Source organism: Fusarium redolens, assembly GCF_020744475.1.
Source record: "Fusarium redolens strain MPI-CAGE-AT-0023 chromosome Unknown BKA55scaffold_17, whole genome shotgun sequence".
In the NCBI taxonomy this organism is placed as follows: Eukaryota; Fungi; Ascomycota; class Sordariomycetes; order Hypocreales; family Nectriaceae; genus Fusarium; species Fusarium redolens.
The window spans coordinates 799,243-812,470 of NW_025763680.1; the positions used below are offsets into that span (position 1 = coordinate 799,243).

At 47.9% G+C, this 13,228-nt stretch overlaps 7 protein-coding genes across 7 annotated transcripts; 3 read left to right on the forward strand and 4 right to left on the reverse strand.

The window, feature by feature from the left end:
• Positions 1–116: 116 nt before the first annotated feature.
• On the forward strand, positions 117–1,737 carry BKA55DRAFT_597887 (C-type lectin protein; the record flags this gene model as incomplete). Its single annotated transcript, XM_046196135.1, has 5 exons — positions 117–335; positions 373–640; positions 689–1,396; positions 1,539–1,620; positions 1,668–1,737. 5 exons carry the CDS (start codon positions 117–119, stop codon positions 1,735–1,737), a joined length of 1,347 nt encoding a protein of 448 aa, XP_046044680.1.
• Positions 1,738–2,123: 386 nt separating this feature from the next.
• Positions 2,124–2,797, forward strand: BKA55DRAFT_579658 (Calycin-like protein). Its single transcript, XM_046193888.1, has one exon. The coding sequence runs from the start codon at positions 2,173–2,175 to the stop codon at positions 2,701–2,703; it is 531 nt and encodes a 176-aa protein (XP_046044681.1). The 5' UTR covers positions 2,124–2,172; the 3' UTR covers positions 2,704–2,797.
• Positions 2,798–3,205: 408 nt separating this feature from the next.
• BKA55DRAFT_139916 (uncharacterized protein) lies at positions 3,206–4,261 on the reverse strand. Its single transcript, XM_046184891.1, has 4 exons — positions 3,725–4,261; positions 3,656–3,672; positions 3,564–3,602; positions 3,206–3,495 (listed from the first exon to the last, which is right to left on the reverse strand). The coding sequence occupies exons 1-4, from the start codon at positions 4,095–4,097 to the stop codon at positions 3,478–3,480; spliced, it is 447 nt and encodes a 148-aa protein (XP_046044682.1). The 5' UTR covers positions 4,098–4,261; the 3' UTR covers positions 3,206–3,477.
• A 1,066-nt stretch (positions 4,262–5,327) lies between these two features.
• BKA55DRAFT_544102 (uncharacterized protein) lies at positions 5,328–6,582 on the reverse strand (the record flags this gene model as incomplete). The annotated part of the gene is made up of 3 exons (XM_046190661.1): positions 5,328–5,864; positions 5,914–6,135; positions 6,184–6,582. The coding sequence occupies 3 exons, from the start codon at positions 6,580–6,582 to the stop codon at positions 5,328–5,330; spliced, it is 1,158 nt and encodes a 385-aa protein (XP_046044683.1).
• An 861-nt stretch (positions 6,583–7,443) lies between these two features.
• BKA55DRAFT_579664 (uncharacterized protein) lies at positions 7,444–10,348 on the forward strand. The gene is made up of 9 exons (XM_046193889.1): positions 7,444–7,959; positions 8,015–8,144; positions 8,190–8,530; positions 8,580–8,907; positions 8,954–9,130; positions 9,181–9,420; positions 9,479–9,688; positions 9,736–9,969; positions 10,023–10,348. The coding sequence occupies exons 1-9, from the start codon at positions 7,727–7,729 to the stop codon at positions 10,227–10,229; spliced, it is 2,100 nt and encodes a 699-aa protein (XP_046044684.1). The 5' UTR covers positions 7,444–7,726; the 3' UTR covers positions 10,230–10,348.
• Positions 10,349–10,464: 116 nt separating this feature from the next.
• Positions 10,465–11,511, reverse strand: BKA55DRAFT_544104 (uncharacterized protein; the record flags this gene model as incomplete). Its single annotated transcript, XM_046190662.1, has 1 exon — positions 10,465–11,511. The coding sequence occupies one exon, from the start codon at positions 11,509–11,511 to the stop codon at positions 10,465–10,467; it is 1,047 nt and encodes a 348-aa protein (XP_046044685.1).
• A 443-nt stretch (positions 11,512–11,954) lies between these two features.
• On the reverse strand, positions 11,955–12,604 carry BKA55DRAFT_695101 (uncharacterized protein; the record flags this gene model as incomplete). The annotated part of the gene is made up of 2 exons (XM_046200118.1): positions 11,955–12,156; positions 12,210–12,604. 2 exons carry the CDS (start codon positions 12,602–12,604, stop codon positions 11,955–11,957), a joined length of 597 nt encoding a protein of 198 aa, XP_046044686.1.
• Positions 12,605–13,228: the final 624 nt, after the last annotated feature.

The following is a 13,228-nucleotide window of genomic DNA, read 5'->3' on the forward strand; positions in this document are numbered from 1 at the left end:
TTGATACTACGGGCCAGGCCGAGGGCCCGAGAGCTCAACATATCACCACGCATCGTCGGGCCTCTCATTTGTTTGTTCTCACCTTTGCCATAGCCACAGCCTCCAGAAAACCTATAATGGAATCGAAGAACCCATACACCTTTCCGCTGACACCAGAGCAGTATGCTCCAGCTCCTGTGCCTTCAATGGCTGAATGGAAACAACTATGGAGGGTCTGGGACCTTGTCACCACCAAGATGATACCGCCTGATGCATTGATGGAACAACCAATTCCTCTGCGAAATCCTCTACTATTCTATCTGGGTCATATTCCAACCTTGCAAGATACCCACCGTGTCATCTCAAACCTTGGCCAATAGTCGACTTAGTGAGGATATTCATCTTGCGCGGGCAACGAACAGCAAGCTCACTGAGCCAGCATATTTTCATCAGATCTTTGAGCGCGGCATTGATCCTGATGTTGATGATCCTTCGAGATGCCATGACCATAGCGAACTTCCGGACGTCTTTCCATGTCTTGGAGACATTCTTCAATATCGTGAGCGTGTGAAGGCACGAATCACGGCGCTCTACGGAAGTGAGAAACCATACACAGACCGCTGCATTGGACGAGCTCTATGGATCGGTTTTGAGCATGAGGGTGAGTTTAACCTCGCTATAGGATTTCTCGACGACTAAGAACTCGCAGGCCTTCATGCTGAGACGTTCCTGTTCTTGACCATTCAAAGTCCCAATATCATTCCCCCTCCTGATCTGCCCAAACCAGACTTCACAAAGCTCGCAAAAGAATCTGCTTCACGACGCCTTCAGAATCCATGGATCAAAGTGCCCGAGCAGAATTTCACTATCGGGTCCCATGACCCTGAAAGCGACGATGGCCCAAACAGATTCTTTGCGTGGGACAATGAGCGCGAGCCGCATGAGATCACTGTCCCACAGATCGAGGTACAAGGTCGACCGGTCAGTAACGGCGAGTATGCTAGGTACCTCGTGGACGTTAAGGAACCTCAGATTCCTGCAACCTGGAACAACATGCGCGATGCTCGAGTTGATGAAGATTACACCACTTTCGTCGCTCGTCACAGTATCAAGACTGTCTGGGGACCAGTTCCATTGTCGCAAGCACTTGATTGGCCTGTGATGGCTTCTTTCGACGAGGTTGAGCGATATGCTCGATGGGCTGGTGCTCGCTTACCAACGCTCCGCGAATTACGAAGCATCCACGAGCATGTCGAGCGTCGTCGCAAAGCCCCAGACAGCAAATTCAACCACCAGTTCCATACCCATCCGACGGCCATATTTGTTGATCTGTCAGACACAAACTCAGGCTTTCGAAATTTCCATCCAATGGGAATCACTCACAAGGATGATCTTTGCGGACTGGGTGACACTGGAGGTGCGGCTGAGTGGACAAGAACTTTATTCGCGCCGCAACCTGGATTCAAGCCCATGGATATCTATCCCGGATAAAGTGGTGAGTTTTGTCGATCCCTTGTCAAGAGGTTTCTATGTCGTTCTGTTCTGACATAGTTCTCCAGCCGAATTTATGGACCAGAAACACTTGGCCGTGGTTGGAGGAAGTTGGGCCCTGCATCCTCGTATTGCAGGTCGAAAGAGCTTGTGAGTTGCGTGATACTGAAGTGCTACGAGCCCGCTAATATTCGCAGCTTGAACTGGTGGCAGAAGAAATATCTCTGGCCATGGGTAACGTTCCGCCTTGTACAAGACGTTGAGTAAGGTGCACACCGCCAAATTATGAGGATGTTCTGTGCTACCGACTCCCACTGCCGATATCATTAGACCGAGGTCGATGGCGGAATCTGCGGTGGCTTTGTGGATGCTTTAGCTAGTCCCGTGGTGACATCATACGATATCAATTGAGTATACAATGGATCTTGTCTTGAGATCGATTCTCGGATATACACGTTAGCAAACTGATCCATGTTTCCTATTGATCCATTTGACGCTTTTAGTGGGAACTTACTGTCCGCGTTTCCCGAGAGGATGGATGATGTTACGATTGCATTCCGTCGTACCTAGAGATCAAGCCACTTAAGCGAGGCGATCTCGCAGCGTATAAATACTTGGCAGCGGTCTTGGGATGTCCCACATTGGCTCCTGTAATTACTCTAAAATCTTAGAATTTATATCAAAAAGCCTTTAATATTCATTATGTCTCTGCCACGATATCAGACAAACACTCCCCTTCATCCTACCTTTGAGAAGGATATCCTCAACACTCATCTTATCTACGACTACGACGCCACAGACGCAGAAGGAAACCCAGAGAAATGGCGTTATGAAATCTGGTTCTTCTCCGACGATCGAGTCGTCTACGCCATCCACGGTGGCCCAATGGCCGGCCGTATCAACTACCAAACCGTAGCATACCAATGCGTTCGACCAGGAGAGCTATGGCAGATCAATTGGCTCGAAGAGACTGGAACCATTGTTTCGCTTGTTTACGACATCACCAACAAGACTATCAGCGGCATGTTAGGCTTTTCAAAGGGGCATTGGGAACATGCTGAGGAGGCGCATGGTGATAAGAGAAACCCAACCGATTTCAACAGGTGGAAGGAGTTGGCCAACATTGGAAAACAGACTGACAGATTCATTTTGACAGAGCAGGCTAAGATTCTAGAGGTGTTCAAGGGTCAGGGTGATTTGAAGCCCATCAAGGAGGAGGACCCAACATTTTAAGGTTTGGAGATAGGTAGAGGGCGTCATTGGTTTTAGACGTATGTGCCACGGCGAATCAGCTTCTTATGATAAATAATCAAAAATGAATTTACGATATACGCTATAAAACCTTTGGCTTGATGATTCGAATATGAACTGTCGTTGTATCGTAAGATCTGCAATAGATCCAACGAATGATATTTCTTCAATGAGGGCATGGGTTGTTTCCGACCAGATTTCTGGATAATCATAACCCCTGCCTTGAATGGTGTGACCAACAGGCCGGTGTCATAAGACAAAATATCGAAATTCTGGAACCTTGCCTGAAATAGTAGTCATATGCGCTGCATAAACAAATGGCACCATGCCTCTGGATAAGCTCAGCTCCAGTATCACCGGATAAATCGCAACTCTAAAATAGGCTCTAGAGATTTATCCTTTATACTCAGGTCTGCACCAATAGATCCGTCGTACTTCTTGAGCCATGTTATACCCGGTAGATCTAGACTCGACAGTACTTACGTCTGGCTTGAGACCTTTCAAGACATGCATCACCTCAAAATGGAACGAATCACCAACTGGAGAAGTTGGAGGCTACACCTGGGGAATGTGCATGAATGCCTTCGATGGTTATGACTAAGTAGCTGTTTGAACAAGCTGCCAGCCTGGTCTGGGGCGTATATATAAATTCCCATCATCGTTGAAGCATAGCAAAGAGCGAAATCTGAACAGAAAGACCGAAATGTAAATTTCCAAGTCCTTTCATGATGCTTCGCGTCTCGAAGCAAAGCTGAATCAAACCGGGTAGTTACCCTCCACAAAAGAGTCAACAGCGTCCTGAGCAGTCTCCTTGCAGTCGCAATCTGGAAGGACGTGTTCACCTTCTTGAAAACGTTTATGTAATCGAGCTTGATCTTTAACTATACACCTTGTCAGCTCAAGACGTATCGACTGAGAAGTCTTCCAAGCTTACATAGCCGATAGTAGCTCCTGCGGTCGACGTCAAACATGAGGTCAAGTATATCACTCTGTGTATTCCTACTTGACTTGGCGTAGACAGTAATGGCGTATTTCCAATTGTCTCGCGCATGAAGTCTATATCCAATGGCGTCTTCCTCGATCGCCTCGCGGACTGTCCATTGCGGATACTCTAGATGGGTGCCATTCGAAGTACCGCCGAACATCTGATAGCGGGCCCATATAGCGTCGCCGTATCTATTCTCTTGAAGGGCAGCAACATAGTCGCTCGTCCAAGGCTCGACGAGTCCCCATTCGGGGCGATTGCTTTGAGCTTCGCATATCGAAACATCTAGGAATAAGTTCCCGTCCCTGTCGCCATACTTGAAGGTGTCGGCCGAGCTTAAGCTGCTGCCGAAAGCCAGGACTAAGAGGGCTTTGAGGAAGGTAACGACCATTTTATTTGCAGACTTAAGTTGCACAAAGGGATGATGCACACAGATTTTGACTGCTCTGTCGAGAGAATGCTTTAAACGTGAAGGTTCGAACTTGTTAAGAATGATTCAGGCGCAGATCTTGATTTAGGCAGCGACTGGTTAGTTGCATATCTGAGCTGATTTTGTTCGTGTTGGTTGTGAATTCGGATACTACGGCACGGTTATCTCGGCCCCATCGGTACTTGTTAACTATCTTTGCTACCAACAGCCATAACATCATGCACACGCATATAGTATCAAGGTTGAATAGCAGATCAGTAATTGCCATGGTCAATGTGATAGTACCATTGTATAGGCCGTTTTAATGAGCAGAAGATTGAAACAGGTTGAGATGACTCGTGGGGAACTGGGAATGGGCTGTTGGCTTCATTATGCAACATATGTCGTTATTGGTGTTGGTTGGGTCTCAGCTTACGCCTTTAGTTTGTCAGGTCATAGCCAAAATAGAGGGTGTTGTAAAATCTGCAAACTTCACCTCAAGCAAAGCCATTTGTTAATATCGCTGCGTTCCGAGGCACCGTGTATGCCTTGCCTGGCCCGCAGGGTTTGATATCAGTTCCTCACCAATGTCCCGTCTCTAGGCGAGATTGAACTTTTGAGCAGCAGATACAAGTAAGAAAGAACTCGTTATTCCGTATCTAAGATATAGGTTCTTCGTAAGGGCTTCCACGACAGCAAGAGTAGCGGCCCCAGGTATCCAGGGTATACCTTATGTGAACAGCTTCCTCACCCAGCCAGCTGACCAACCACCGACGATACATGTGCCACACAACAAGCGATAAAAACAAGACAATATTGACATTTCTAGGGAGATTTTGCAAAAAAAACAAAACATACAACAGCAGGGATTCGCTGGTCGTCACCGACCCAACTACTAATCTGCCCCTTACCAGCTTGACTATGGGAGAGCGGACGGGATCCCGTATTTTCTAGTAGGTATGGTCGTATGTGCTTGAGACGCCCAGCAGACGAGTCTATACGTGATGGCCAAAGCCTGTCTCGAGAATGGCCAGCATGGGGCCTACTTTTTGTCAAGGTCATGGTTCCAAATTAGTAGGCTTGTCAAGCACAAGAGCGCTCTACAAATGGTGGAATGGGCTCGTGTAACTGCTGCAAAGATGTAGTGTCCCTTGAGTTTGTTCAGGTCAATTAGTTAACGACGTGCATGCTAGCCATAGCTTCGACTCCCAGCTAACCAGTGATGGATTTCTGAGCAACATCCCTAGCAGCCTGTCCAACTTCAGTCAAGAGAGCTGAAACACAATCGGGCACATCTTGGCCAGAGTATCCGCTAGAAATCTCACTGGTGATGGTCTCGACTTCATTGCAAACACGTCCATCGATGAGTGCCATCTGGCAAAGTCTGAGAATGCCCTCAGCAAACCTATCCTTATCCCACGATTGCGCATCTGAATCCTTAGCCCCGTTCTTCATATCGCTCATGAGGAGTGACAATTGTGTTGACTTCTCCTTGAGCTCAGTAAATCCGCTCAAGAGCAATGCAGCTTGCTTGTTAAGGTCCTCGGTCATGACCTGGAGTACAGGGAGCTGCTGAACAATCTGCTCACTAGCGGCACGCTGGATGTTAAGGTCGTTCTGCTGATTCATGGCCTGCATGAATGAGTGCTGAGCATTGTTGATCTGGTACTGCGCTGTGTTTATTCTCTCTCGAGCTTCTTGGACCCTCTGCATGTTGCCCCCTATGTCACCCATTGCAGGCCCAAGCCACTACATCTCAAGTTAGTCTTAGCTAGCATGAGAGACTCGTCACTCTTACTGCAAAGGGGTTTCCCATCTGCCCACCCATGAATTCTCTTTCTTCGTTTGCTCGCGAGAGGGCATCTGTAGCCTCATCTAGCTGACGACGCCAGATATCAATATCATGTTGATATTGTTCAGTCTGACGACGGCTGTTCTCCCATTCCATCTTTATTTGTTCCAACGCACGCTCAACTTCTCGCTGGAGTTGCTGGAGCTCATCCGTGCGTAAAGAAGTGGCCTATTAGGATTATTACTGATCAACAAATACTAGATTCAGGTTACTTACCTGCGTGTAGATACTTTTGACTTGATCAAATCCGGCCTGGGAGGCGGCTTGACAGTCTGCAAACGATCGAGAGCACTGCTCAAGAATAGCCATCTTTTGTACATCATCACCGTTAATGTCTCCACGAATGAAGACGGCAAACTTGTACAGCTGAAGGAGTGCTACCTCCAGGCGATTGATGGCCATGGACAGGTGCTCCTTAACACCAGAATGGAGCAAGGCATCCTGAGCGGCGACCTTCTGCTTGAAGATTTCAAGCCTTCGAGTCAAGTCTTGGAAGGGCCCCCCAGCCGCTGCGAAGACTGCGTTCGCTTGCAATGCAGGTATGGCTTGAGCAAACTGAAGGCCACCAAGGCCAGCCTGAGCCAGCATGGATTCCCAAGGTGATGCAAATGCCATGTTACTGAAGAGTTTGAGATAATTGGGTAAATAATGAGACCTGTATAAGAGCGATGAGTTGAGAAAAGGGATAGGAGAATAGCTTGAGGATGCAATAGAGCTTTATGATTATGCTCGCAACTACATTGAGGCAACCAGCTTATTCAATCAAGACCATATGCGCAAACGAAGAGAGGGAGCTGACCACGAATTACGACGATATTCGCCAACTCCGCATTTGAGACTCAACGTCTCATCCTATCAGAGTCGTTTATGAGAGTTCCAGACTCGTATCGACCGATCTTTTCTACTAGCAGCACATTTACTTCCAACTTCCAGAACTGGCTTGGGATCCGCTGCTCAATATATTGGCTACTAGTTTCACATCAGCCAGCCAAAACAGATTTCCACTCGTCACGAACGCTTCACAAGCTGCATATCATAGCTTCGTACTTCCTGCGGCTGATTATTTCAAGGTCTATCAATCAGCTGACGAGACAATGGTTCGTTTTCGTGCAGCCCTGCGACAAGTTAACTCAATGTGGAGTCGTGGGCAAGACTATTGATTGATAGCACGAACTAGCATCCCCGCCAAGGTTAGCGGGATACACCCAAATGGATCAATGCTGGCTCTTCAGCTCCTCATTTGCACACTCCAGGCTCCAATTGCAGACTCAGGTCGCCGAATTGATGCAAATATCCTTTTTCGGAAGTTCAGCGAGCCACACCGGCCAAGAATGGCTCAACATCCGGATCTCAGCCAGCCTTATGCATAGACTCTCTTGGCGCGGGGATCTTTGGTAGCTGAGAAGTCTAGTGATTGAACGGAATACGAGGGGTCTTTCAATCGTTCATAGCTGATTCTAAAGAAAACGAGAGGTACAAGACTGGGACAGGCGAAGGGAAGGGTCTAGAAGGTCTCTGCATATACAGCAGTGCGCGGCCCAGAACTATCGACCTTACATGGGAGAGATATGAGTACAGAATATCTGTTGTTGCCCATACGTCTTCACGGCCGACTTCTATAACAAGTATAAAGACTTCTTCTTGTCCTATCTCATTGCTAATCCCAACCTTGCCACCTTACTTTCCTATACCTTCCCATTGTCTATCCAAAACCATTCAAGCTTGCTAGACTCATTATACAAAGCCATCTCGTATCAAAATGGCCCTCAATCAACGGCAAGTCGAAATCCTCACGAAGAGAGAGGACTTCGATGTAGTCAATCGTCTGTCTGGAGAGTCAAAGGGCTGTTTATCTTCCAACTACCGATGGGAAAACGTTCTCATGCCAGCTCCCGTGGCGCTGAATGCCCTCGGTGCTTGTGTTGTCGCTATTGGCTCTAAGAAGGCTGACACCACTTTTACACCTCCCCAAAAAGGGTTTCTGTACCTATGGTATGTTGCGCGTCTCATAGTATATGGCTTGGGACGATAAACTAACTCGGTTCGGTGACTCTGCTGGGAGATTCAAGCTCGAGAACAACCTCTCGAAGTGCGTCGACTTGGGTCGATTTGTTTTCCTCGAGACCGAGAAACAGATGGGCAGGATGCATATGGTTTCTGAGAAATTCTATGGAACAGTAAGTATGGATAGCATTGGTGATTCGTCTTTCTGACTTTCCTAGTTTCATAATATCTTTGAAACCGTTTCCAACCCTCAAGGTGCCAGAATGCTGCTACGACGAGAGATGGAATCTTGGAACTATGCATCCTTGGACTGCTTGGATTCCTCCAAGGAAATTGACGGCAAGTTTAAAGACTGGATGAACCATGCCTGTGAGCTCCATCGGGCCTGTGTCGAAGCAGAACCAACTTCAGAAGACCAGCAAGTCTTGAAGGATATCGAGTTAGCTGTTGCTGTGACGTCAATTGACTACAAGCAGCAGATTGCTACCACTCAATGGGAGAAATCCTTGGAAGCAGCAACTGAGGCATTCAAAAGAGCTTCTGATGGATTCCCCAAGGAGTGAGTATTGGGAACGTCTAACTTTGAAAAACTTCAGCTAATGTCTTAGTTGGGATATCGTTGGTCGGCAGGTTGTCGAAAAGCTGGCAGACAGTTTGACCACCGCTATGAACCAGACCATGCCTACTCCAACTGCAAGTAAGCCCAAGGATGCAGGAGACCCTGCTTACAATCAGGTCGTGCGTGACTTGATCTATTGGGAGCTACTCAGCACTGCATTTATTGGCACTAATGACGGTATTGCTTGGGACAAGGCTGGTCAGGCTGCGACATTCGCGGCGAAGATGCTCGCCCATTCGCAAAAAGCGTTCGGTTCTCTGGCCTCTGGTTCAGAGCCTAGTCAGCAGTACAAGTCCGCATTGGATTCCGTTTGCAGGGTAAGGTCACTCTCATGTCGCACAGCTTCATGCTGACTCGTTTTAGATTGCAAACGGAATTGTGGACGAATTAGAGCAAGCTAGCAAGTCTATGGGATACACTGCACCTAACAAGGACTCCGAGACGGTCAGATCTTGGCAGAGGGACTTCCTTGGTAACTATGCGACCGTGGTCACACTGAACGCTACCGCCAAGTCTTTCCTGGGATCGACTGCGAACGGGGTACGTCTCCTCGACCAACTCTCGATTGACAATTACTGACAGTCTAACAGAGCATCGTGCCAAGCCAACGCGGTAACCCAGATACCGAAATGGCACAAGTTCAAGCCAAGACCGCCCAAGCCCAGGCAGTCGTCGAATCAGCTACGACTAGGCTACACACTGCGTCTGAAGCACTGGCTGCAACCCGAGAGACCTACCAAAACTCCACTGGAATTCTTGTTGAGCAGCAAGAGAAACTGAATCAGGTCAACGCCAAGCTGGAGCGCCTGAAGAACTCTAGCCTGGAGATGGTATGTATTCGAGTCAGCGATACCAGTATGCGAACTGTTGGCTAACATTTACTCTTAGCACGCGATCAAGGCCATTCTGGTCCAGGCTATCGCGACGATGTTGAAGATCAAGACTGAGATCGTGAATCTTGTGCGATTCTTCAACGCTATCTCGGTGGTCGTTCGATTCGTCGCGGAAAAGTATGTCAACCCGTATGTTGATAATATCAAGGCCGGCAATGATGGAGACAGGATCGGGCCGTATTCGATGCTGGACTTTCAACGAAGTGTAAGTGCGCTATTATATGCGGCGAACTCTGCTAACTATTCATCCAGTCTGTCTTCAACAGCACCACTATCATCCGATCCTACTTCTCTACCTTTGGCGACTACGCTTCTATGTGGGCTCGGATATCGCCAATGAGTCTCTTCCCAATGCTGCGTTTGGTCGATGAACTTTCATCTTTCGGGGGTAGAGGGGAAGATTCGAGAATGACCAGTAGAAAAGCAAACGAGCTCCAAGAATTCTCCAAGAGGGCGATTGATGAGATTTTGAGGAGAGCGAAAGATGTAAGGAGCAACCTGAAAACCCTGTTCTTTCCATGAAGCTGACATGCCTACAGGGACAACCCAAGACTGTAAGAAACATGGAGACCAGGTTGTCTGAGACCAACGAGAAGAAGCAGATACTACCTTCTGTCTCCCCTGAGATTGCCAAGGCCATTGCTTTTGGCGCTGAGAACTCCAAGAGAGCTGCTCAGCAGGGTATACGAACTGAAGCAGACCAAAGTCTTTTGACAAAGTCACTCGCCAGAGGAAACGGGTTTTGAGAGTCTAGAAGAAATGTGATTTCTCATGACTGACTTTGAGTAAAAGTCTGATGTTCCTGAATAGGCCATGTTCCCTTTCTTTACTTGGTGGGACGAAGCTTAAGATATTGGTTTGGGTTGTTCTGAGGCAGTGACCTTTCATTCACTAGAGACGGCTATGTACGTATGCCAATAACCAGGCATTCTTGGAATAATAGCATTTTTGATGATAACTGAAAACCTGAAACTTGCCCATTCAAGAACTCCATCCATCACTCCAAGATCCGGCAGGGCTAGTTGGGGATGACCCGAAAGACCGATAAGTCCCATAGCATGTAGTCCTTTTCGGAGGTGGTTCTTGCTTTGGTGTCCTAATAGACCTCTCAACTTCTCCCTTGTCAAATCCAATGATCAGGACCCTGCCTGTCTGGCATCCTACAGCCAACGTGAACCCATGTACCTCGTGGATACTATCCCGACACTCGGCAGGTAACCTAACAAGATCTTTCCCCCAGTACTGAATCCAGCATGTCTTGACATCAAAAAATAACTCTGGATAAAATGGGGTTTCGATAGCAAAAGGACCCAAGCTCCATTCTGCGGGGAGCGGAGCTTCTCCCATATTTGTTTGGATAGCTTCATCAATGCCAAGAATGTGAAGATTCCGTGATCCAGCTCCTATTCCCGAGATCTTCTGAGTACGCCTTTTGCTTTGCCATTCCCAAATCTGGACTTCTCCAGAGAACAAAAGGCTTACACAATGTCGGGTCAGCGTCAGTTCCAAACATATACTTCCAGCAAGTCTGGAGATAGAGATATCCCGCAGTATGTTACCCGTTTCTGTTTGCCAGATCTGAAGATTCTCTCCTAAAATGGCTGCTGTACAGAAGCCATCAGATGAAATAGCAAGTGGTGACTTGTCAACAGGCCTCCCGAAACCAGGGAGTGACTTTGTCCAAAGACGTTTCTCAGTCGTCAGATCCCAGGCCCAGACACATGTTTCTGTCCCATGAACATCGAGTAAAGAGGCCACCAGCTTGTTCAGGTCCGGCGTGAACACTAGCTTGAGAGCCTCGTACCCCGGAGTTGATAAAGCTTGTGGAAGTATAAACTCTCCCTCCTTCATATGCCAGATACAGAAAGCTTCATTCCCCTGAGGAACGACTGCAACTCTCTGGGAGTCAGAAGATGGAAACAAATAAACAAATTGCGCAGGATTGCATGCATCCATAATCAAAACCTCTTTGCCAGTCTTGATGTTCCATATTCGAGATGTCTGGGGTACTGGACTCAGACCGACCATGGTGGAATCATGAGAGAAGAATTGGATTGGTGAACTTTGCAAGGGATACTCAGGGTAAAGATACTTTCCCCAGTCGAGTTCTCGCAGACAAACGCTTGTCCATGTACTCCAGATACGAACCTTTTTGTCTGCACTGAGCGTAGCAACCCACGTGCCGTTAGGCGAGATCCGGAGAGAGACTACTTTCCCGAAATCATGATGGAGGTTTGACTCGTCAACTCCCTTCTTCCAATCCCATAACCGGATGGTTTGGTCCGCGCGGTATACGCTGGTTGATTAGCAGCCAAATGGCGAGCCAACGTGGTGAAGGATTTAGTCAAGCTTCCACGATCGGTCTCACCTTGCTTGAAGAAGAAGGTTGCTCCAAGCTTATCCCTCCCCTGAGCTGAGGCGGCGACTGTCCGTGATATCGTCGATTTGCCAGTTCCAGCCATGCCATTCAGCTAGAAGATGGTCTTTGCGTTTTCGTCTTCGATCCATGCTGCTATCTGAGCGAGGAGCGCCACGCGTGTGTTCTTCAAGCAGCCAGAATTATGCTGCTCGGCCTGTGAGTCGAACGCCGCACCCTCGGCCAGGAGCAGGCTTTCTATCGCTGCTCTACGTTGCGCGAGCTTTGCTTGAAGGTTTACATCGAGAAAAATATCGCTAGCAATGTTTTAGATATGATATCGCGAGGAGTCCTAGGTGAATGCACTTACGCAATATCGATTTGGAGTACCTGGTGAATAATCTGCGTGCACTTCTCAATCGCTTGTATATCCTCCTCAACACCTTGTTTCTTCAGTGGCAAGAGAAATCTGTTTACCTTGCCGCTTTTGCAAAGCTTGTCCTCGAGGTTTTTCAGGAATTTGTTCCCATCACCTGTCGTGTTCTGAAACTCTCGTGAGGCCTCAAGCCTTTCTCCTCTGGGTGTCTTGATAATTTGTTTGACTTTCTCAGCCACTAACTTCAGGCCTGAAACAGCCCGGAGCAGCCTTTCGCGCTCCTCCTTGTAGTGCTTGAACTCGTCGGCATAGTCGTAACACCATTTGATCACTTTGATAGACGTGTCAATGATGAATAGAATATGGACGGCGGAGCTCAGACCGTCCATCTTGGATGTTCATGTTTGGATCAGTTCTTGGCACGGCTGGGCGAAGATCCCCGTGCAGGGATGAAGCTATCATGGCTTACATAGCGGCAGGTCTAGACCTTCTGCTGAACCTTTGGTTGAAGGCCACATGATGAAACTGTCTTTTGATCTGCGAATAAATCGGCCGACGGCGAACTGCGTGGTTGACTTCCGCATGGGTAAAAGGTACCATCAACCAAACAACGCGGAAATGGTGATGTCCATGATGGATATGGATAATAAAGAGCTGTCGAGATAAATAACTATTTGAAGGTTGTGATTTGATCCGGCGTATATTGGAACGATTTCCCTTTCTAGAAAGATTATCCGAGCTCTCGAAGCCCGATAAACTCGGAGCCGTGTCGCTTCTTTATCACCGGCAATCTCGGGTCCCGGTACTACCCCACCTTAGGATCTTACGCCTCAACCAATTCCGCGTTATCTAAATCTGTTGAATGCATTGTAACTTGGGCTATCATTTGATATGACAAGTTGACAATGAAAAGGGCGCTCAAATGCGGGGTTTAGCGGTTGGATATCGTCGGCTCGGCCTGCCAATAGCGGCATAGGATAAGCCGACGGGCGATACTGACCCCAACCCCACAT